Source organism: Schistocerca americana, chromosome 3, assembly GCF_021461395.2.
Source record: "Schistocerca americana isolate TAMUIC-IGC-003095 chromosome 3, iqSchAmer2.1, whole genome shotgun sequence".
In the NCBI taxonomy this organism is placed as follows: Eukaryota; Metazoa; Arthropoda; class Insecta; order Orthoptera; family Acrididae; genus Schistocerca; species Schistocerca americana.
In genome coordinates, this window is record NC_060121.1 from 793,719,688 (window position 1) to 793,746,062 (window position 26,375).

Sequence of the window (26,375 nt, forward strand, 5' to 3'; positions counted from 1 at the left end):
ATCTTACCTTATTAGACCACTTAATTTTTGATATCCTTCAGTAACACCACGTCTGAGATGCTTTGGTTCTCTTTCTATGTAGTTTTCTCACAGTTCATTCAAACCAATATCTGACTTCAGAAACTCTGTTCTGTTATGATGTAACCCACCTGTGCCTCTTGGCTATTTCCAATTATACCTCCTTGTCTTGTGATTTTCAAACAGTGTATAGGCTATTACCAGCTGAAATTTATTGCAGAACCCAATAATTCTTCTTTCTCTTTCATTTCTGTTGCCTACCCATGCTCTCTCAGAACTCTGCATATCCTCCCCCCCCCCCCCCCCCCCCCCTCTCATGATTACTAGATTATCATCCCATTTCGATTTCGTACATTTTATTTCTGTATTTATCTTCTGCTTATGACAGCAGTGTGTACACCTGAACTTAAGTGACTGATATTGATTTGGTTTTGTTACGACAAGAATAAGCCTATTGCTGATCTGTTCACAGTAACTCTTCCTTTGCCCTTCCTTCCAATTGCTAATAAATCCCACTGTATCACACCATTTCCTGCTGCTGTTGATAATGCCTTATTTCTGAGTGAGCAGCAGTCATTATCATATTTTCATTTCACTTGGTTGACCCCTACAACATACAGATTCAGCCGTTGCGTTTCCATTTTAAGATTTCCTAGGGTTTGGTTTCTGACATTCCATGCTCTGGGTCACGGACCATTATCCTTATTGATTTTCAATCTGATCCTCATAATTACATTCTCAGGACTGTCCGCTCTTTTAATTTGAGGGGGTCTTCATGTATAGGCCACAGTTCCTGCAGATACCCATCATTTGTCTTTAATACAGTGGTTTCTGTTGCCTTGTACATCCTCTTGCATTGATCACCGCTACCTTTAGAGGCAGTTTTTACCCACAGGGTGAGAGGGCACCATTGATCTCTACTTCTCTGCCTTTTTTTGATAAAGCCAATGGTAGAATGAATATGACGCCTTATACTAAAGACTTTGGCCACCACAGCTGATGAATTTTTTTAAAAATTTAAGCAGTTGCTTGCATTTAACCACAGGTCTTTTTAATTGGTAACAATGGACACTACACCTGGACCTTGATGGCATGCCCCTGTAAAGAGGTAATGTAGGTTCAAGTAGAGGTACAGAAGACATGGAGATTCCAGTACCTCCAGTATTACTCACACGGAAGCAGTCATATCAGGCAGATGGAGGTCGGAAGTGCATTTGCATTTGTATCTGATTTTGACAAAAATAAACCCAAGATTAGATTAGATTAGATTCAGTTTTCGTTCCATAGACCAAAAAATGAGATGATTCTCGTGCCTGTGGAATAAGCCAGAAAGTATAATATAAATACTAACAAAGAGATAGAGGGTCTGGCCAGTACTTACCTCAGCTCAGTACAGCTGATAGATACACAAAAAACAGAACCGAAAATTTACAAACATTGCAATAAATAGCAAGTCATGCACAGATTTAGAAATGGCTGCTATTCAAATTTTCACTGACAGTAACAAATACTTTAAAGCTAATTCACTGTCTGTAAACTTTGAAAAGACCCAGTACATGCAGTTCAGAACCTCTTAGATATTCTTCCAGCAGGTGTATAACATATAAATACATGCAAATCCAAGAGGTTGATGGTGTTAAATTTTTTGGGATTACAACTTGATAATAAATTCAGTTGGAAGGGTATACCAAAGAATGTTGAAGCATCTAAACAAGTCTGTATTTGCAGTGAGAATGATGCCAGATGTAGGAGATATAAATATACAAAAACTTGCATACTTTGCTTACTTTCATTCTATTATGTCATACAGGATCATACCCTGGGGAAAATCGCAAAACAGAGCAAAAGTTTTTTTCATACAAAAGCATGTAATAAGACTCATTTGTGGTGTAAATTCAAGAACATAATGTAGAAATCTGTTCGAGGAACTTTGCTTTCTAACCACTGCTTCTCAGCATAGTTATTCCTTAACAAAAGTTGTTGCAAGTAATATATCTGTATTTCCAAACAATAGCTGAATACATAGTATCAGTACTAGGAATAAGATCAATCAACATAAAGACCTAAAATCACTTACCTTGATCCAGAAAGGGGTACAGTATTTAGGAGCACGCATTTTCAATAAATTGCCAGTGACCACAAAAAAACTCGATTTCAGATCAAGTTGAAACAGAGTTTGAAAAACTTTTTGACAGGCAGCTTCTTCTACTCTATAGATGAATATCTTCACAGGGAATGCTAGACCAGCTTAAGTAAAAATGTCTGTTGCATTTTAGTTTTGGCAGCACTTGGTCATAACAGTCAAGATTAGGTATTTTGTGCATGATAAATTTATTAAAATTGCATAACTATGTTTCATTCTGACAGAGTATTAATTCTGTAAATATTAGTAGTTCCAGTTTACTGTAATGTATTCACCTACTTTGACAATCTCCTGACAAATGATCAGGGTATATTTTTTATGTTATACTTTAAATGATTAATGGAAAATCTCATATAAAGATGTGAAACAAATACTAACAAAGAGATAGAGGGGCTGGCCAGTATTTACCTCAGCTCAGTACAGCCAATAGATACACAAAAAACAGAACCGAAAATTTACGTTCCTAGCTTTCGGAACAAATGTTCCTTCATCAGGGAGGAGAGAGGGGAAAGAAAGGGAAGAAGGGAAAGTAGATTCAGTTACTCACAACCCAGGTTATGAAGCAACAGGGAAAGGAAAACAGGGAGGGTAGAAAGGATGGAGGCATGGTTATCAGAGAGAAGCCAAAGATATTCTACTGTAAGTACTGTGCCAGCTTCAAACCAAAGAGGATGCATACAGAAGTAAAGAGGTATACAGTATAAAGATAAACACAACTATGTAGGATGAAAAGATGCATGAATGGCTAAAGAGGAAAGGGAAACAGGAGAAGACTGAAGAGTAAATGGGAGTGAGGTTGTTGAACGTAGGTTCAGTCCAGGGGGATGGCGGGATGAAAGGATGTGTTGGAGTGCAAGTTTCCATCTCCGCAGTGCAGAGGGACTGGTGTTGGGAGGGAGTTAGTATTTGTTTCACATCTTTATATGAGATTTTCCATTAATCATTTAAAGTATAACATAAAAAATATACCCTGATCATTTGTCAGGAGATTGTCAAAGTAGGTGAATACATTACAGTAAACTGGAACTACTAATATTTACAGAATTAATACTCTGTCAGAATGAAACATAGTTATGCAATTTTAATAAATTTATCATGCACAAAATACCTAATCTTGACTGTTATGACCAAGTGCTGCCAAAACTAAAATGCAACAGACATTTTTACTTAAGCTGGTCTAGTATTCCCTGTGAAGATATTCATCTATAGAGTAGAAGAAGCTGCCTGTCAAAAAGTTTTTCAAACTCTGTTTCAACTTGATCTGAAATCGAGTTTTTTTGTGGTCACTGGCAATTTATTGAAAATGCGTGCTCCTAAATACTGTACCCCTTTCTGGATCAAGGTAAGTGATTTTAGGTCTTTATGTTGATTGATCTTATTCCTAGTACTGATACTATGTATTCAGCTATTGTTTGGAAATACAGATATATTACTTGCAACAACTTTTGTTAAGGAATAACTATGCTGAGAAGCAGTGGTTAGAAAGCAAAGTTCCTCGAACAGATTTCTACATTATGTTCTTGAATTTACACCACAAATGAGTCTTATTACATGCTTTTGTATGAAAAAAACTTTTGCTCTGTTTTGCGATTTTCCCCAGGGTATGATCCTGTATGACATAATAGAATGAAAGTAAGCAAAGTATGCAAGTTTTTGTATATTTATATCTCCTACATCTGGCATCATTCTCACTGCAAATACAGACTTGTTTAGATGCTTCAACATTCTTTGGTATACCCTTCCAACTGAATTTATTATCAAGTTGTAATCCCAAAAAATTTAACACCATCAACCTCTTGGATTTGCATGTATTTATATGTTATACACCTGCTGGAAGAAAATAACTAAGAGGTTCTGAACTGCTTGTACTGGGTCTTTTCAAAGTTTACAGACAGTGAATTAGCTTTAAAGTATTTGTTACTGTCAGTGAAAATTTGAATAGCAGCCATTTCTAAATCTGTGCATGACTTGCTATTTATTGCAATGTTTGTATCATCTGCAAACAAAACAAACCTAGCATCTGGCAATATAACAGATGAGATGTCATTAATGTACACAAGAAAAACCAATGGATCCAAGATTGAACCTTGAGGAACATTAATTCTCAATCAGGTGAAGAGTGACTGTTTACTGCACATGTATTTTGCAAATGACAGCTTTTGTTTCCTGTTAGTTAGATAAGACCCAAACCATTTTACACCCATACCAATGACACCATAATATTCTAACTTAATTAAAGAGAATGCTGTGATTCACACAGTCAAATGCTTTTCACAAATCACCAAAAAGCCAGTAGCCTCTAATTTGTTATCTAATGAATTAAATACATTTTCACTGCACATGTAAATAGCTTTCTCTGTATCAGAACCCCTAAGAAATATATGCTGTGACTTGGACAATATATTATTTGCTGTCATATGTCTAAGGAGACACTTAAACATAACCTTTTCAAAAGTCTTTGAAAAAAGCCAGAAAAAGTGAAATTGGTCAGTAGTTTGTTGATATCTCTTTAACTCTCTACCTGTAAAGTGGCTTAATTTCAATGTATATTAGCCATTCTGTAAATGTTCCACTGATAAGAGATTGATTACAGAAATAGCTTAAGACAGAACTCAACTTGCATAAGCACACTTTGATTATTTTTGTTGATATACTATCATAACCACTAGATTACTTAGATTTTAAGGATTTTGTGATGGATGATACTTCTTTGGAAGATGTGAATGTCATTTCCGTTTTGCTGAAGTTATTTGTAAAGACTGGTCTCAGATACTCAGTTGCACTGTTTACTGAACCTGATAACACAAGCTGTCAATAACAGAAACAAATCACTTGTATAAGAGGTTTGCAACACTACATGCACTTGTTACCATGTCTCATTTATTTTTAGAGCTATCTGTTCCTCTTCCTTTTTGACCCGCACCTGTCTCTATACTCACTATATCGCAAATAGTTTTTATTTTGTTGCCTGGTGTAATTATCTTTTACTCATAATAAAGCTGCTTAGATTTCTGGATTGCTTGCTTCAATTTTTTTTAGTATTCTTTCTAATACATTACAATGCTAACATCAGAGCTGTTCCTGGATAGCAGATACAGTCTCCTTTTTGTCCCACAAGACAGCTTCATTCCTTGTGTAATCCATGGCTTACTTTTAGACTTCTGTTTGATTTGAGTTACTTTAGGGGAAAACAATTTTCAAAAGAGGAAGTAACTTTATTAACTTTGTATTTCCCATCTGAGTCAGAAGAACTGTAAACATCTATTCCATTCATGTCTTCGATGGATCTCCAGAACTTTTCAATTTTTGACTGGTTTATTATCCTCCTGTACCCAGATATAATAGTTTTTTTTTCCTGACAATTTTCAACATTTAACTCAAGATGCTGCTTGTCATGATCAGGTAGCCCATTTGCTATTGGTTTTGTGATAAGACTTTTTTTCTTAGATATGTTTGCAAAGAGCATTTATATACCCTAGTTGCAAAGTTTGCAGTAGGAATTAAACTGAATGACCGTGTTACTGGTTGCAATAATAGTTCACTGATGAAGCTTTTCAATTAATCCACATTAAAAGCACCAGCAGTGACTATTTCTTTGTTTTTGACTATGAGATGGGACAACAGAGTTTCCAGATTTTTTATGAACAGGTTGAAGTTTCCTGAAAGTGCTCTGTATATACTTAATATAATAAAAGCTTTATTACAAAATACTATTACTGTTGCACAAGCCTCTAAGGAGGATATAAGATGAACATCAACAAAAGCAAAACGAGGATAATGGAATGTAGTCAAATTAAATCGGGTGATGCTGAGGGTATTAGATTAGGAAATGAGACACTTAAAGTAGTAAACTAGTTTTGCTATTTAGGGAGTAAAATAACTGATGATGGTCGAAGTAGAGAGGATATAAAATGTAGACTGGCAATGGCAAGGAAATCATTTCTGAAGAAGAGAAATTTGTTAACATCGAGTATAGATTCAAGTGTCAGGAAGTCGTTTCTGAAAGTATTTGTATGGATTGTAGCAATGTATGGAAGTGAAACATGGACGATAACCAGTTTGGACAAGAAGAGAATAGAAGCTTTCGAAATGTGGTGCTACAGAAGAATGCTGAAGATAAGGTGGGTAGATCATGTAACTAATGAGGAGATATTGAATAGGATTGAGGAGAAGAGAAGTTTGTGGCACAACTTGACTAGAAGAAGGGATCGGTTGGTAGGACATGTTTTGAGGCATCAAGGGATCACAAATTTAGCATTGGAGGGCAGCGTGGAGGGTAAAAATCGTAGAGGGAGACCAAGAGATCAATACACTAAGCAGATTCAGAAGGATGTAGGTTGCAGTAGGTACTGGGAGATGAAGAAGCTTGCACAGGATAGAGTAGCATGGAGAGCTGCATCAAACCAGTCTCAGGACTGAAGACCACAACAACAAGCCTCTAAGTTTAGAAGTTTATACCATAATTGCATTGCCTACATTTTTTAGAATACTGTACTCATATGTATGGATATACTCACGAGAACAACAGCTGTAATCTTACCCCCCACCACCCTATTTGTTGGTAGTCACTCACTTCATAATTGATTCTTTAATAAGCTTCAAGAGGAGTAAGATTTACAAATAACTTTTTTACTTATCTCCTTTTCTCGTATTTGGCTCCAGTTCATCATGTCTAGGAGTTGATCATTGAGGCTGAAATTTTTTACTTTGTAGGTTCCAAATGACACGATAATTTTGAAGTAAGCCTGTTCTGTAATCTCTGTTTCTGTAATTTTTTTTTATTCTATCATATTTTCCTATATCATACTGTCTTTACAATCTCCACTTTTAAATCAAGAATTACATTGTTATTGCCAAATTTAAAAACACATCCAATCAGATCAGAGGCATCCCCACTACTAACTCATTCTGCGGTACTAAAAATATTCCAAGGAGTTTACAAATTTTGTTGACACAAGAAGAATCTTCACCAAGTTATATCATTATTTTATAAATGAATCCAGAAGTAAATTTAATAAATATCGTCAGATTGTGCTATTAATAATATGAATTTTAAGTGTGCCAGATGTTTCATAATTTCAAATGTTCCTAAAAGAAGAGTAATTTTAATTGTACATGTCGACTGTAACAAAGAAAATAAAGTGATTTCTTTTTATACATTTTAGCCTGAAATATAACACATCATATACAAAATCATATGAAATTCTTTTAGTTAAACAGCTGAAATAGTATTAACTTGTTTAAAAGATAGAAAGTATTTTTGGTATTGATAACATCTATTGAATAAAGGTAATGTTAGGGGAGGGCATCCCTTTACAATATCCCCATCACAAAATCTGGAAACAATGTGTTTACAATATTTTGTGACAGACTATAAGGTTTTCCAATCACTGTACAATATGATGCCAAAAGATAGAATACATATGTATAGATACATAACATATTACAGACAACATAAGAGGTTGTTGTTGTTGTGGTCTTCAGTCCTGAGACTGGTTTGATGCAGCTCTCCATGCTACTCCATCCTGTGTAAGCTTCTTCATCTCCCAGTACCTACCGCAAACTACATCCTTCTGAATCTGCTTAGTGTATTTGTATTCATCTCTTGGTCTCCCTCTACGATTTTTACCCTCCACGCTGCAATACTAAATTGGTGATCACTTGATGCCTCAGAACATGTCCTACCAACCGATCCCTTCTTCTAGTCAAGTTGTGCCACAAACTCCTCTTCTTCACAATTCGATTCAATACCTCCTCATTAGTTATGTAATCTACCCATCTAATCTTCAGCATTCTTGTGTAGCACCACATTTCGAAAGCTTCTATTCTCTTCTTGTCCAAACTACTTATCGTCCATGTTTCACTTCCATACATGGCTACACTCCATACAAATACTTTCAGAAACGACTTCCTGACACTTAAATCTATACACGATAACAAATTTGTCTTTTTCAGAAACAATTTCCTCGCCAATGGCAGTCTACATGTTATATCTTCTGTACTTCAACCATCATCAGTTATTTTGCTCCCCAAATAGCAAAACTCCTTTACTACTTTAAGTGTCTCATTTCCTAATCTAATTCCCTCAGCATCACCTGACTTAATTCAACTACATTCCATTATCCTCATAGTGCTTTTGTGGATGTTCATCTTAAATCCTCCTTTCAAGAGGAACATCTGTTATACAAGTCATAATCTGGTCTGTCATTGTTGGTAGTATCTCATCACTGTTGATATGAATTTGTTGGGCAGCTCTTGGTCTTCTTTCTTCATGTGATTGGAAATTCATTTATATATATGATGGTAGAATGAAAAGCAATGCCTCCACCTTCATTAATTTCGGGTTTGGATGGGAATATTTTAATAAACCAAATGCAGAAATACTCCTTAGTATGTGATCTTTAATTACCAATATTCACTTTTCCACATAATCACCAGGCAATTGGATACATTTCTGCCAGCGATGAACAGGTTTCTTAAAGCCGTCATGGAAGAAGTTGACAATCTGTTTCCGCAACAACCACCTCACAGTTCTCTGAACGTCTTCCTCAGAAGCATAATGATGTCCCCGCAGATCGTCTTTCATTACTGGGAGCAGATGGAAGTCACACAGTGCAAAATATGGACTTTATGGAGGGTGGCTTACAATGGTGAGATTCAGTCTCTGAAGTTCTGCTGTGATGGCACATGAAGTGTGTGGTCTGGCATAGTCATGCTGCAGGAAAACATTTCCCTTTTCCTTTCAGACCCTTGTTAGCCATCCTTTCAGTGTTCACAGTGTTGTGATGTAAAGCTCTGCATTTATTGTTGTTCCACAATCTAGGAAATCAACATGGATAACACCATCTGTGTCCCATAACACTGTGGCCATGATTTTTCTAGCTGAGTGCTGCATTTTTAATTTCATTTTCTGGGGCAAGTCTTTGTGTCGATATTCCATAGACTGATGTTTTGCTCCGGGACATAATGGTGTACCCACATTTCGTCTCCAGTCACAATTGAATAGAGAAGGGTGTCACCTTTATTCTCATAACATGAAAGGAGTTCCTGGCAAATTTCAATACTGTGCACTTTCATTTCAGGAGTCAGCATCCGGGGTTCCATCATGCACAGATCTTCCGATAGCCAAGCAAAGCAATAATGTGACCCACACATTCTTGTGAAATGCTGATTGTGCTTGCTGTTTCTCTCTGAGCCATACGACAATCATCCTGAATCAATCTGTCAACATTTTACTTGTGAAACTTGGTGCTTGCTGTCACAGGACCTCCAACTTTTTGTTTGTCATGCAGGTCAGATGTTCCCACCTCAACATCTTTAAACTTACTCGCCCAACAACACACAGTACTCACATCAACACAATCACCATAAACTGCTTTAATTCTCTGACGAATCTCCTTTGGGGTGACACCTTCTGCTGTCAAGAATTCAATGACTGCATGTTGCTTAAATCGCATTGACCGACTGGCTACGCAGGGTTCCATACTTTACACTGTAACAACACAACCATTCAATGCCTAGGCTTCCTGCAGACTGGAGCTGCAAAGAAGAGGCTATGGAAAAAGCCAGTTCCAGCTGCATACCAATGCTGCCAACTGTTGAAGAGCTAGGAAGGTGGAGGCATTACTTTTAGTCAACCCTCGTATAAACTGCAAATGGCACAAATCACTGTCCCTTCCTCTGCAACAGACAAAACTTCATTATCAGTCAGCTGATTCCGCATAAGGCCACTAATTGCAATCTTAACCTCCCTCACATCATTTGTTGTAATCACTCGTTTCATAATTGATTCTTTTAATAAGCTTCAAGAGGAGTAAGATTTACAAACAACTTTTTTACTTATCTTCTTTTCTCATAGTTGGCTCCAGTTTGTCATGTCTAGGGGTCGATTCTTGAGGCTGAAATTTTTGACTTTGTAGGTTCAAAATGACATGATAATTCTGAAGTAAGCCTGCTCCATAGTTTCTGTTTCTCTATCACATTTTTCTATATCACAACTGTCTTTACAATCTACACTTTTGAATCAAAAATTATATTGTTACTGCCAAATTTAAAAACACGTTCAATCACATCAGAGGCATCCCCACTACTAACTCTGTGGTACTAAAAATATTCCAAAGAGTTTACGAATTTTGTTGCAACGAGAAGAATCTTCACCAAGTTATATCATTATTTTATAAATGAATCCAGAAATAAATTCAATAAACATCATCAAATTGTGCAATTAATAATATGAATTTTAAGTGTTCTAGATGTTTCATAATTTCAAAATAAAGTTATTTCATTTTATACATTTTAATCTGAAATATAACACATCATATACAAAATCATACAAAATTCTTTTAGTTAAACAGCTGAGATAATATTAAGTTGTTTAAAAAGTAGAAAATTTTTTGGTATTGACAACTTCTATTGAATAAAGGTAATGTTAGGGGAGGGTGTCCCTTTACACAAGTCAGCAACCACTGAAAACTGAATAAAAGCAGGGAAAAATAATTTTTGTTTTTAAATATAAGTCCAGTGTTGGAACTGGGGCAATATAGTTGGTAAATCTGGTTATGCCCAAAAAGGGAACATAAAGGTTTGTGGTCATATATCGAAAAACTAAAGAGTTTGCACAAAAAAATAATAGTTGGCAACTTCTTTTTATTTTCAGAATACATTTGTTGTGTTCATGATAACCTTCTGAGAATCATCTGGAAATTTATGTATTAAGACTATGTGCATTCCATGTTCAAAGTTGTGTGTTACTAAGACCAGGGACACAGGTGGTTGCTACATTTTTAGACAGGGAGCTGGTTTTAGTTTGTTTTTTAGTTGCCAAAATGCCTGTTAACAGATATAGGGATACTCAAATATTGTACTGATTCAGCATAAGAAGTTCAAATGGTGAGAGATTGCAGCCACTTGAGGTATAAATCAAGTGTGATAATTGATTCTGTCCAGGAACACTTGCTAATCTTTAAGTTCATTCGTATCGGCAACTTCTCAATTGCTTCATTGTACTTCATCTTTGGTTTTGAGGTCTTCCTTGCTCAAGACATACCCTACATGTGTCACAGTAGGTTTGGGTGGGAGAGGAGGGAGGGGGAGGGCAGCTTCTGGGAAGCTGACATTTAATGTTGTGAAAATGTCTCCGCCTTAAGTTGCAAATAACACAGATGTTCAGCAGTTGTTTGGTGTGTAACAGTAATATCATCTAAGTAATGTAATCACTGTGCAGTACCATTTATCAGCTGTTCTAGGTGTGTTTGGAATATTATAGGGGTGCTTGCTATCCCTAATGGTAATCTGTTGCTTTGATACAACATGGAAAGGTTGTTGACAACAAGAGAATTTCTGGACACTTACGAAACCATATTTTCATAAGTTACTGGTATGAGTGTTTTGGATATGTAATTTATCTTGTAACAAATCAGCATATGTGGTTCACAGTTCTGTCAAAGAACACATTACTCCTGAACGTCATTGTATATCAATGCAAATAAACATGTTTTTTGTGCTTTGCATAATCTATGAGCTGTTTGTCACAAATTGGTGTGGTAATTTAGTTGCCATAGCATATTTTCTAACTAACATACTGTGTTACATCTAGTTTTCCCTTAAGCAAGAGTGGCTCTGTAAATTATCTGCATTTATTATAAATTAACTCTGTTTTTGAGTTTGCTAGTAACTATAATTAACCTCAAAATATTTTAGGAAACTATTAGTTTTTACCACAAGTTTTTGTGTTACCCTGACAGAAATCTTGTTTTGTGTATTGTGAATTATCAACTTTTTAGCTCTACAGATTGAAGAATAATCAGTGGGCTTCATTTAAAGTTATTTGTTCACTGACTTGTAACACATTGCCCCAGCCAAAACGCAGCCCAACTGTGAATGCTGTTCTCAAACATGGGAGGGGTTGTTTGACATTTGCAAGCACTAGAAGTAATCCTGACTACTGTCAGATGATTGCCAGCTTCTGCAAATCGATGTGTTGGAAGAGCTCCTGAGGTCACAGACCTGTGATACCTGTACCAGAGGTACCTCAAGTACTATCCTCTCCCATGAATCCTGTCTCCTCTGAAGAAAGCACAGCATCTGTCATTGCTTGTCCACTTGACTGTGAATGATATGTCAAGCGTAGATCTAGGCATCCTGTATAGGGTGGACGGAGACCAGGGAGGACTGAGGGTGTTGTACTGATCCCCCTAACTAACAAGTCTGAGATGCTGCTTCTCACTGGAACTGAAACTGAGCCAGTGGGACTCACTTCATCGGTTTTGGGGAAACCTGTTTTGTTCAATGACAGGAAGTGGCAAACACAAAAGGGTACGGGTCTATGAATCGTTGGCAGAAAGGGACAGGAAAGGACACCGGGTGCACTAGTGTGTATGCCTGGAGGCCTCATTCAACATTTTGAAGAGGCCATTCCAGCAGCCATTGAGGGAACATAGTGCAACCAACTGTAGACTGTGGTGCACATTGCAACAAATAACACCTGTTATCTGGGCTTTGGGGTCACTCTCAGGTCATTCCAGTAACTGGCAGAGAAGGTTGAGAAGACCAACCTTACACATGGAGTTTCAGCAAAGCATTTTGCAGCATTGACCCTAGAACTGATCATGGCCCTTCCTGAGTGGAAGGAATGAAGCAAAAAGTTCTGTGACAAGCTAGCTTGTGACTTCCTGGACTTGCACCGAAGGGTTGAGAACTATTGGATCAGGTGTGCACTACAAATCAGTGGCTGCTACTCAGGTAGCTGACTACATATGGGGTGCACACAAGGCTTTTTTTTTAAAATTAGGTGACTCTCCATCCCATCCAGATAATGATAGCTTTAGGAAACACAGAAGTATCTGTGTAAGAGCAAAAGAAATACCTCCCCCATGTGAGAGTATTAAAATCATAATGGTATACTGCAGAAGCATTCACAACAAAGTGCAGAGTTTCAAACTCACTTGATACTAGGTCTAGAAAGCTGGTTGAAACCTGAAACTGATAGCAGTGAGATTTTTGGGGAAACTGCTAAGTGCATATCAAAAGAATGGGCAAATGAGAAATGGAGGTGGTGTATTTGTTGCAGTAGAGAAGAAACAAAAATCCACCAAGGTAGAAATTGAAGCTGCATGTGAGAGTGTTTGGGCAAGACTCAGTGTCAGGGGTGGGCATAAAATGATAATTGGATCCTTCTATCACCCACCAGATTCATCTCTTGATGTAACTGAAAACCTTAGAAAATCCTCAGTTCACTTGTATGTAAGTTCCCCAATCACACTGTAATCATGGATGGAGGCTTTAATCATTCAACAGTTAACTGGAAAAATTACAGTTTTGTTAGTGTTGGTCATGATAAGACATGTTGTGAAACTTTAATAAATACCTTTTCTGAAAACTATTAGTACAGACAGTTAAGAACCCCACTCATGATGGAAATGTATCAGATGCAATGGCAGCAAATAGAACTGACCTCTTTGAGGATGTCCACATTGAAATTGGTATCAGTAACGATGACATGGTTGTGGCAACAATAATTACCAAAGAACAAAGGACAACTAAAGCAAACAGAAAGATATATATGTTCTGTAAATTAGATAAAAAAACTGTAGTATCATCTCAATTAAGAAATTGAAACTTTCAGCACAGGACAGGAGCATGTAGAGAAGCTCTGGCTCAAGTTTAAAAGAATAGTTGACCATGTACTGGATAGATATTTACAACATTTCATAATGGTAGGGAACCTCCATGGTATTCAGCCACTGTAAAGAAACTTCTAAAGAAACCTCTGCATAAAACAAAGCATAGGGCTATAGATAGAGAGTTGCTGAATGAAACATGTTTGGCTGTCAAGAGAGCAATGCCTTCAATGAAAACCATAGCAAATGTCAAGTGATCTTTCACAGAAAACAAAGAAATTTTGATAGTATGTAAAAGCTGTTAGCAGCACCAAAGTTAGTGGCCAGTCCCTAGAGAATGAGACAGGAACTGAAATTGAGTGTAACAAAGCAAAAGCTGAAATGCTTAACTCCATTTTCAAATGTTCCTTTACCAAGGAAAACCCAAGACAGTTACCCCAATTTAATCCTCGTACCACTGAAAATATAAAGGAATAAATGTTAGCATCAGTGGTATTGAGAAACAGCTAAAATTGTTAAAATTGAACAAAGCTCCAGGGCTTGATAGAATCCCTGTCAGATTCTATACTAAATTTGCAGCTAAGTTAGCCCCTCTTATACTGAATTTGCAGCTGAGTTAGCCCCTCTTCTAACTAGAATCTATGTAGATCCCTTGAACAAAAAACCATGCCCACTTCTTGGAAAAAGACACAGGTCTGTCTACAAAAAGGAGTGGTAGAAGTGATGCACAAAACTACCATCCAATATCATTGACATCAATTTGTTGTAGAATCTTAGAACATATTCTGAACTCAAACATATTGAGGTATCCTCAACAGAATGACCTCATGAATGCCAACCAGCATGAATTTGAAAATGATCGATCAAGTGAAATACAACTCACATTTTTCTCACGTGGCATACTTACAGCATTGGATCAACTCAGTCATGTAGATGCTACCTTTCTTGATTCCCAAAAAGCATTTGACTCAGTACACACCGACACTTATTGTCCAAACTGCAGTCATATGGGGTATCTAATGAAAATCTGTGACTGGATTTAGGACTTTTTGTTAGGGAGGATGCAACATTTATCTTGGATGGAAACAGATACCTGGGTGTAATACTTTGTATGGATGTGAAATGGTATGATCACATAGGTACAGCCATGGGTAAAGCAGGTGGTAGACTTCATTTTATTGGTAGAATACTGGAGAAGTGTAATCAGTCTACATAAGAGATTGCTTACAAGTCTCTCGCATGGCCAGTTCTTGGATATTGCTCAAGTGTGTGGGACCTGTACCAGATAGGCCAACAGTGGATATGGAACGTATACAGAGAAAGGCAGCACAAATGGTCACAGGTCACTGTGACAAATCTTGAAGATAGATGTAAACTATCCTGAGAAAGTCTACTAATAAAGTTTCAAGAACTAGCTTTAAATGATTACTCTGGGAATATACCACAATCCCATATTTATGACTCACATAGGGACCATGAAGATAAGATTAGAGTAATTACTGCATGCGCAAAGACATTCAAACAGTCATTCTTCCTGTGCTCCACAGAACGGGAAGGAACCCTAATAACTGGTACAATGGGATATACCCTCTCCATGCACCTCACAGTGGCTTGCAGAATATAGATGTAGATGTATTTATTCAGATTTTTGGTCTAGTTGAGGTTGAAAATCAGTGTCAGACGAATTTATCCTTGGGGGGGGGGGGGGGGGGGGGACTGTAAGAAATGTGGACAGTTCATTGCATTTATGTAAAGGACGTGAGTCTACTTCTGCTTGTGAATTCATTTTAAGGTCAGCATGCAGCAAAACTTGACTCCATTAACAGTATTGTGTGTGAGATGTTTGCTATAAGTATGCTGCTCTAAGTATCTAGGTCTTCTTTGAGGTCAGTATGGAAGGGTCAGTGGTTTTGGTCAGATATTGAAGAAGCTGTAAGTCTCAAAATCTGTTCTGGTCACTAGGTGCAATTAGACAGAGAGAAAACTTTGTGCAGAGAGTGTTTATGATATCAATGAATCACTGTTAGACTCGGCAACCTGGGTGTAATAGGAATAGGAATAGGTTGTTGGAAACATCATTGAACATAAAATTTGAATATGGTGTATGCATCAAAGCCAAGGACATTTTTAACTATAAGACCTGCCAACACTAAAAAGGCTATAGCACAAGTCATATGCTTATATGAAATGAAATGATCGTATGGCATTGTTGGCCGGGAGGCCCCATGTGGGGAAGTTCGGCCGCCGTATTGCAAGTCCTTTAGTTGACGCCACTTCGGCGACTTGTGAGTCAATGATGATGAAATGATGATGAGACACACACAACACCCAGTCATCACGAGGCAGAGAAAATCCCTGACCCCGCCGGGAATCGAACCCGGGACCCCGTGTGCGGGAAGCGAGAACGCTACCACAAGACCACGAGTTGCGGACATATGCTTATATGTTAGTTGTCCAAGAAGCAGAATTTCACAATACCCATAGCTCAAACCGAGTGATTTTTTCGTTATTAGTTGTAGTCCTTCAGTGCTCAAGTATGTGAACTGGTTTGTAAGGGATACTGATCTGCTTATTTAAAAAAGATAAGTTACTAGTGTCACATGAGTAACATTCACAGTATTAATTTCTGTGGAGCAATAGAATCACGATGGCATAGTGATTTAATAGTCTTCATTTGGGTCATCACATTGTGGTCCTGGTAGTGGGCCACAAGGCTGACTACAGCAAACTTTCACCATATGTCTTGCATTGGAATAAGTTTGCAGATAGCTCGGTAATGAGGGAGATCCATGGATGAATGCTTCTCAGCACATTATAGGCGACTTGGGAATCAGCTACACTCTTGCTCACACAAATATCATTATCTTGCTAGGAAGTTAGTAAATCAGATAGTTCATTAACAAAGCTTGCTGTGCTGCTTGTGAACTTTCAGAAGTTTTAGCAAATAAATGCACTTATGGTAGAGAGGGATTTGAATTTCATAATACCTATGAATGAACATCTTGAACTGATGATAAATAGATCACATTTCTAATTAAGGATTCAGCATAGGATTTGTCACATAGACAAATGAAATTACAATTACAGCTGAGTTCTTGTAGATCCACATCCCAGGCTGCATTTGATTGCATTCTCTTCCTATGCTCAAGGTACTCCAGCCTCATAGCTATTACATGGATTTTTGAGATGGCTTAAGCTGTAACATTGCTGAGCTTTCTACAATTGATTTCAGGAAGCTTAACACTATTGTCATTCATTTAACTGTTGAATTACATCCACACTTCTCAAACAAAACCTTACTTCAAGCAGTACATGAAAAAATTGTCCTAGCACACTATAAAGCTCAAAATAATGACATGGATGTCCATTTTCCAAGTAACTCACGGGCATTTTTCTAGAAATTACTCAGCATTTATCGCCAGAACTTTGTATAAACACACGAAATAAGTGTGGCAGATATGCTCATTGTAAGCTCAGGTAAGCAATTTGTGAGAAGAAAACATGTTGCAGTCAGGTCCAAGGATGAAACTGGCAGCTGCAGATGCAGGCAAAGTCCGAGGAGTGAAAGAAACACAGTCTTGATGAATGCACTGTCCATTATGAAATGTACACTGATATCACTGTAAAATGCAGTTACACACTGACAGAAAAGTGATTTAGGGCAGGCTGTGGCTACCCTTATACTAGCTGGGCAGCTGGATCAAATTGTGCACAATCATACACCTCAGGCCAGGTGCTGTGCAGTATTTCCCACATAATATTAAAGATGATACATAGATCAACACTGCATAATTGATATCAATGTCCAGACAGATCACTAGACTTAGGAAGTAAAATGTGTCTCCAAATTTTAAAGATCTTATGAAGTAATTATATGCTTCTGTTGTGATTTTTAATAAGTAACAGTATTTTATATGGCTGTACATGAGAAGTGTATCTGTTAGATATAAACAGTTAATTACTCCTTTTTACCCAACTGATGTTTAAATGGCTATATTGTAGAATTTTTAATTTATCATGATGCGTTTCGGGTCACCCCATCATCAGATATGTGGCAATCTGCCTAAGTCAGTTTGGACACTGAAGTGGTTACTGAATAATTATATGTAACAAGCGTATTCTCATGTCACAGATCTGATGATGAAGTAACCCAAAAAGCTTCAAGAGAAGTTAAAAATAAAAAATTTAAAAAAATTGTTACCAAGACACGTGTATAATCATTAGTTCCAACATGGTCACAAATCCCCTCAAAGACTTCTTGTCTAAAATGATGACAGATATTTGCAATACTATGAATTAAAATTCACTCAGTGTTCCATCACATGAATGCATATTTGCAATGAATAATTTTTCACAATTTTTATTTTTTAAAGAGGAGAATTACCTTCGGTCTGGATGGGAATGATAATTGCTGTCCTATCTGGCATTGCAGTAGCCATTTCAGAACTAGGACAGAAGACATCCTCGCTTGTTGGTGTTGCCATATCTGCATCTCTTCTACCACCTGCAGTGAATACAGTAAGCTATGGTCATATTCGTGTCCTTTTTATTATTGGTTATCATCATTGTTTTACAAACTCATAATGGACTAATTGTAAGGTATAGAAGTTAATTGCATTTTTTTTCTAATTTTGTGTGACTAATTTGTACTTATTTGGAATATTTGCAGATATTCATCCTAAATTAGATAAATTTCATAATAATATGTAAATATACAAGTGCAGATGCTTCAGAGATGGACGGTTTATGTTTCCCTGGCATATAGTTTCTTTAAAGGGTTCAGACACTTAAGAGGCCTCCCAAAAAGGAAAAAAATTGATCGTCTTACTAAAGAATTATTTGTTGTGGTACTAGTGCACCACTGTTTCTCAGCCTTGATCAGTGTCTGTATGCTGTGACTTGTTCCATCAAAACAAACCAACTTAGGTTCAGCAATCAGTTAACTGCAGAGTGTTCTTACAACCAACTGAAAAATATTGTTTATGAGATTCAGCACAAAATAACAGCTATTAACTCTGCAATTTGTGTACTGATAAAATTTGATCAGTCAGTGGTAATCATCTTCAATGCAGACCAATTAGCATCTACACACATATGTTCAAAACATTTATGCATTTCAATTTCTTTTGAAGATGTACAGAAGCTTTGCCACTTTGGACTTTATTCATTGAGTCATTCATTCATTATGTTCTGCAGGTTCCATCAAGAAAGTGAACCTCCAGGAATATTAGATAAGTCAAGGTATAAGCTAGCAAAATGTAGTGTGCTCGGTATGTTGGTGGATGATTGAGTGGTGGTGACAGCCCATGAAGCCCAGGGCAAACTTTGTTAACAATTACAAAGAGCTTTATTCATTTTGGTACATGGTATAGTGAGTTAAACGTGCCCTTCACTGCTGACCCTAGCTGTGGTTGATGAATGGACAGCATCTTCTGTGTGGTATTGCTTCTAACCTACTGACAACTTAAAGTTTGACTGGTGGATGTGGATTATATCTGCTTATTCCCCCAAACCAACCTTCCACTTCTTTACAAGATGACTTACTTGGAATTTGCAGCCACTCTTCTTTACTGAATAGCCGGTTGGTGGAAACGCTCTTGACTTCTTCTCCGTCGAATAACACTAGGTACAAGAATTGTTAGACTCCTTCTACTTATGAAATATGTAGACATACAAACTTTACTTTTCATCAACTAATGATGTATTTGACCTCAATACACAATAAAAATTTCACTTTCCACATGAATATGTTACTTCCTGCAAGTCTCTCTTACAGTCAGATGTTAGAAACAAGTTGAGTTACAGTTAAAAGAAAGTTGGCTTGGATACCATGACCTTTCTTAACGTGAATCATTAAATGAGTCTTGCCTCTAACAAGGCCACGTCAAGAGTCTACAAGAGTACTTTTTCAACTGTCTTGTTTTAATAACAATAGTCAATGACACAATAAGCACAGAGCTTCATATAAACTCCATGGTTCCTCCTTACAAACTCACTAAAACATCTATGGATTGTTCGAGAGGTACTTGTCGGTGCCATCTGACTGCAGCATCTACTTTCTTCCCACAACTGATTTTAAACCTGCGCACCCAAACATGTGACATGCAGTAGGTAGGATTCTACCATCCCACACTCATATCCAGAATATCGTGTGTTGAGATGGTAGAAGACTGAGTGGTTCTAGAATTTACACAGAAATTCTCAAATCACTACATATCCCCCTCAGATCGAACATGCGATATTTTATACTTAATCATTATGCAAATAATATCACTCATAATAACATTTCATATCTTAACAGAATACATTTCTTACATATGTTTATATACATATCTTTCCTTTCCATAACAATTCTCTACCCTCTCTTGAACAATCTTTCGCTTACTGTTCCTCTACTCTTTTATTATTTTACTTTGTTATTTAGACATGAGCATTTACTCATGGTTTTAGTCAGCTTTACTAATATTTAATCTATTTTCTATTCTTTTCTTTTGTACTACCTTTTTCCTAGTATGTACTGTTTTCATTATTTGTAGCCTGGAGGAACTCTGGACAAAATGAAAGTGTTCTTTTGACACTCATTTATTTCCACGAAACATAATAGTGCTACTCATTCATAGAATTCACACTTCCCAGAATAATCCCTATAAAATTTGTGACTTTTGTCATGATATTGTCCCCTTCTCCTAGGATCAGCACCTATTCCTTGCTTGTGGGTTGACCTAATACGAGCACTTCCTCTTTCTATTTTGGTAGGTACACCCCTTACAAAACATCTCTGTTTTTTAGGCCATAGATCATCCTATCTCCACATAGTGAATGTTGGGTACACCCTCCTTATCCTTTCTGAGTAGGCCTCAAGTTCATTACCCTAATATACATTTCTATGTATACCATAATTAAGTATCTTCTGGTAAAGATATCAATCTATCTTAAAATTCACATTCATGTTTTAATATATCATTTACTCCATAGAGCCCTCCTCTACTTATCAACTTCTATATTTTCAATAGATACTATATCTCCATATACTATTTATGTCCCTCTATCCTTCAATTCATCAGAATACATGTTACACTGACATTTCTTAATGATCAACATGACTAATTCTACTCCTACTTTCGTTTTCTTTCTTTGCTCATGCCTCTCTCTTATTTATTCATTACTCATTACTACTTTATAGTTGTTTGTTATGTATGTGCACCTCTACTTATGTATATTTGATGTAGAACCATCATAGCTTCCTATATATATGCGCATATTTCCATATGTACACACATTTTCCCTACAACACCTGATGGTTCTCACATTGTGACAGGCTTCCACGTATGTGATTTAATGTTTGTGTAGAAGTGTATATTTGTGTATATGTGGATGTGTGTTCATGTAGTCTGATTCTTCAGCCTTCTTATCTGAAGATAAAATTTAGGTTTCTAGTGAAGTTTGTGAATATGGAAAGAGGAAAAAAATAGACAGGTCTTCAAATGAGACGTAAGACAGGAAAAAATAGATACAGATGCCAGGATCGAAGAAAAGAAAGAAGGTAGCCCTAAAGACAGGAAACCTTTCCCACCCCCCTTCCCTAGGATCCCTACCCCTCAGGTACTTGAGTGAGATGCCAGATGCCAGAGGAGGTTTGGTGTTAAATCGTCTCCTACAGAACGGACTTGTCCCACCTTCACCATTTGAGGTCCCTGAAGGAAATCCTAGCAACCCTATGGAAACGGCATATGATGAAAAATCAGGCACACTCGTTTGTGAGGGTTGTTTGAAAAGTGTTTTGTGTTAATCATGATTTATCTGTTTTTGTAAATCATGCTTTTAGCTACAATACCCACCCCTTTCAAAATTTGTACAACCTCCCCCCCCCACGCAATCTACATCACATCTCATAAAAAGTATAAAATACTCTTCACAAAATAGAAAATCTATACGCTACAGTATAACAGTTGTTCAGCTAGTCACATCTTATTATATTTCCCACAAATATGATACTCTATTTAGTTTATTTCTGTGATTCTCTTAAGTTGTTCTCTATTTTATAGTTATATCCAGTTTTCTAAGCAATAAGATTACAGGATAGTTCTAGATTTTAAAGGAATTCGGTGCAGGAAAACTATTTTGGAAGAAACACCGAAGACAACTTGAGATCCCACAGTTGTTACTCCACCCATTAACTCAGAATGTTAACGTCCCTGGGGGTGTAGATGACAGAATAGTTTAAGATTTTAAAGGAATTCGGTGCAAGAAAACTATTCTGGAAGAAACACTGAAAACAACTCTGGATCCATTGTTCTCTATTTTACAGCCATATCTGGTTTTCTAAGCAATGAGATTACAGAATAGTTCCAGATTTTAAAGGAATTCAGTGCAGGAAACTATATGGAAAAAACACTGAAAACAACTTGGGATCTGACAGTTGTTACTCCGCCCATTAACTCAGAATGTTAACATCCCCGGGGGATAGATGACAGAATAGTTTTAAGATTTTAAAGGAATTTGGTGCAACAAAACTATTTTGTAAGACACACCAAAAACAACTCGTGATCCGATGGTCATTACTCCTCCTGTTAACTCAGAATGTTAACATCCCTGGGGAATATACGATTTTACATCCTTTACATTGTATTCCCCCCCTACCCCTTTTCTCTCCCCTCCCCCCCCCCCCTTTTTTTTTTTTTTTTTTTTTTTTTTTTTTTTTTTTTTTTTTTTTTTTTTTTTTTAACTGCTAATCGAAATATTTCCTTATAGTACCCCAAGTATTATTATAATATTTTGGGTCCCATAGATCTTATATTAACTTTTCTTGAGCTCTGGCAGACCAGTACTTCTCTTTAAATTTCTTTAGAAAGTCTTCCCAAGCGGAAAAATTCTCAATATTTGCTGTTCCCCATTCTGAGGCTTCCCCTAGAAGGTACCCGACAGCAAATTTGATCTTCTTGGTATCTTCCCAATTTTTTGGCAAAGCTTGGTTAAATCTTTTTAAGAAATGGGTCAGATGTACATCTCTGTCTGGCTTAAATTTAGGGAATTGTCTAGATAACCATGAATTAGCTCTCCATTGCAAATCAGTCACCACTTCACTAGTTAACACAACATTAGGTGAAGTTATCCTTTTTTCTGCTTTGTCTTGGATAAGCTTAATTTCTCTCCACTGGTCGTCCATACCCTTCCTGGTATCATTAAGTTCAGAAGAAGGAATAGGCAACACATTCCCAGATGTTATTCTCTCAGTAACCTTTCAATCTATAATTTCTCCAAATTGTTCCTCGAAACTAATTGCATTTATAATATTGGAGTTAACTATTTTCTCTTTGAAAATCCTTTCTACATTATCTACCTGTGTATTGACACCTGTAATTTGCAATTTGTTAATTGGCATTAATTCATGATGCTTATCTAGAATCTCTTTCAAAATATTCATATTTAATATAGTACATGTTTTCAAAAGATCCTAACTTTTCAGTAAGTTCTGATTCCACATTATTACATTTGTTCTCAATGTCAAGTTCTAACATTTTTCATAAATCTTGAAAAGTATCATTCTGTTTCTGACTAAGGTCATTAAACTTATCATTTATGTGAGTCAAAGAATTTGTCAACTTGTTCTGTAAATCTACTTTTAAATTCTCTACTTTATTACTTATAGCATCAAACTCAGTCTTCAAAGCATCCATGCCTTTGCATAGATTACTAAATTCTTTGCTTTGATAGTCAACAAACCTAAATTTGTTGTTTGAATATTTATAGTTTCACTCTGAGCATTTAATTGAGAATTTACTAAGTCTAGTTCTTTACTTAAGAGTTGCACTCTGAGCATTTAATTGAGAACCTAATGTGTTTAATTTAAGACTCTGAGCTTTGATTAAATTTATTAACTCAGCCCAGTCAGGCAGTTCTTTGCTAATTTTCATGGCCATAGCTGGGTCCTGAGTTTCCCCAACCTGTTGTGTATTTTCCATACTTTTCTATGCCTTAGCTCTTGTAAGCATTTAAAAATAACTTTAAAGATGATAATTACACAATAAAAGTTCACTCAACAGTATCTTGTACCACTTCATACTAAAGTAATCAAGTTTTGTTTCACGCTCACTCAGCATAGAATTCTCATTGCGTAGATGAGCAGATGTGGAGGAAGCAGCACCGGTGAACAGCACCAAGTCTCTCATACAGTCGGACGTTAGAAACAAATTGAGTTAAAGTTAAAGAAAAACAGCTTGTGTAGGCCACAGTTAATGATGTCAATGGCATGTGTTATGTTGTGCTGCAATGGTGCTCCACTTGAGTGATGAACCATCAGCTCTGCAAGCGACCCCCCCCCCCCCCCTCCCAGTGGCAGTATGTGCACTACTTCCCTCAGTGTCATATAGACTTGGGGATCCCTCTCCCCACTCACATCATAGTGATGCAATGAGAAGGCAGCTGTGCATGGGGTATGAACTGGTGCCCTAAGACAGCAGTTGGCTGGTGGCTGGTGTTGTGGTGCTGGGTCATGCTAGGATCTCAGTGCAGGAGTTGGCAGGCAGGGACGGTAGATCAAAAGGGCTGACTTCATGCAGGTGGCAGATACAGCCTGATCTCAAACCCATTGCTACAGCTGGCAAGCACAGTTGTCTCGCTTTCTGGTGTCACTCTGGCATCTTGGCAGAACTGCTGGCTTCTGGCAATGAAGAGTGATCCTTGCCTTAAAATCCAGACTTGCCTCTAGTGCCCATTTGTTTTGTTCAAACACGACACCTAGTCACATGGCTAAAACAAGAGGCTTGCCCCAGTGTGGTGACACCACCCCAACTGTTACACTGTTACGGCTGTGCAGAGCTGTTCATGGCTGAGCTTTGCTGTTCTTTCTGCACAATCCACTGGCATGTCTTCTATTGCAACCCAATCACCACCCTTGTGGCAACTGGCCCACAGCTGTTAATACAACACTGTGTAGCACTTCCATGCTATATTTCTTTACTTTCATTAAAGACTAATAATTTTCTGACCAAAGACTGGGTTATGGCACTACCACTACAAATCTGTGTATTCTGTTCACAATAAACCTTCACAGAACTGCTTGATTCCGTTAGCTGTCATGTCATTTGAATTTAATTGAGTAAATTACTAAGAAAGATGCCACTATACAAAAGTCGCTGCCTCCTCAGTTTTACCATGTAGCTGCTGTTTATCTGTTAGGGAGTGAAATTTGTGAAATAGACCAACAATCATGAGTCTGGATTAACATAATGAGAGATCTTCTAAGGGAATAACAAAATTTTAATGAGTTCTTCATAACTGAATCCAAATCCGATATTTATGTAGAGTCCTATCAAGATAATGTACATTTATTTATTTCAAGTCAGAGTAAGACATGAATTTGACAAAGTAACAGCAAACGATGTAAAATAAATGCAAAAAAATAAAAATCCTGTAGATGGGATGGAATACTTGCGAAAGTCATTAATGCTTCATATATGATAATACAAATACTGTGAATTAAAAATTTTTTTGGTGAATTGAATGTTCCACCAACTTTCAGTCTTGCATTCAGTCATTGTTCAAAACATTCCACAATATTTCAACTGGGCAACTCCACTCATCCTCAGTTGAGCCATCAAAGTCTGACGGAGAAATCCTCTGCTCTACAATATCCAGCACACTGTGAGTACTCTGCACATGCAAATTGACAGATGGTCCATCTATCAACTTTATTTTGACACTTGGTGTCTCAGAACAGACATAAACTCAACACTTGTATGTCTCGTTGCTGATGCAATCTTTACCAGTCACACTCAATATTGTACCCAGCATCTCTGTCAATACTATTGCCCAGCCCACCCACAATAACCACAGTGTCTTCCTTGGTAAAATCTTTACAGAGTGAATCTAAATCCTCTGTAATAATAATAATAATAATATTTATTCAACATCAAATAATCAAATACAATCCCTAGAAATAATACAGTTTCAGGACATCATACAGATTATTCTTCTGAATATGTCAGTTTATAAATTAAAAACTAAAGATTTGTTTTTATTAATAAATTTTACACTTTGATGGATTTTACATTTGGTAGTATACAATCACAATATTACAAATATTGTTTTTATCAACGTTATATTAGTTGTAGGGTACTTAAAACTATGAGCTTGACATACTTATGAAGCACTTTTCATAGAGATATAATACTCGTCTAGGGAATAAAAAGGGTTTTCAATTAGAATTCTTTTTAGCTGATCTTTTAATTTGTTAGTAGGAAGGGTTACGAGACTTTTTGGTAGGACGTTGGCTAGCTTCAGCCCAGCATGAAGTGCATTTTTTTCATATAAAGCTGTTCTGTGGCTATTTACATGGTATCTGAACTTTTGCCTTGTATCGTACTGGTGCAAGTCACAGTTGAAATTTGGATTTATTGTTTTCACAAGCAATATAACTTTCAATATGTATACACCCGTAATGGTAAGCACACCTAATTTTGGGAACAGATTCTGACATGATTCTCGAGGTTTGGCACCACAAATAATTCTGATAACTTTTTTCTGTAGTATTAATATTGTACTTAGGTTGGTTTGAGTTGTTGCACCCCATATTTCTACAGCATAGTTTAAGTTTG

At 36.9% G+C, this 26,375-nt stretch overlaps 1 protein-coding gene across 1 annotated transcript in view; it reads left to right on the forward strand.

Annotated features, from left to right (window-relative positions):
- Window positions 1–26,375, forward strand: part of LOC124607219 — a 216,552-nt gene that overhangs the window by 134,225 nt on the left and 55,952 nt on the right. Inside the window, exon 8 of the mRNA XM_047139490.1 lies at window positions 18,153–18,297. Coding sequence (XP_046995446.1) covers window positions 18,153–18,297 — 145 coding nt within the window. The remainder of the gene's footprint in view (window positions 1–18,152; window positions 18,298–26,375) is intronic.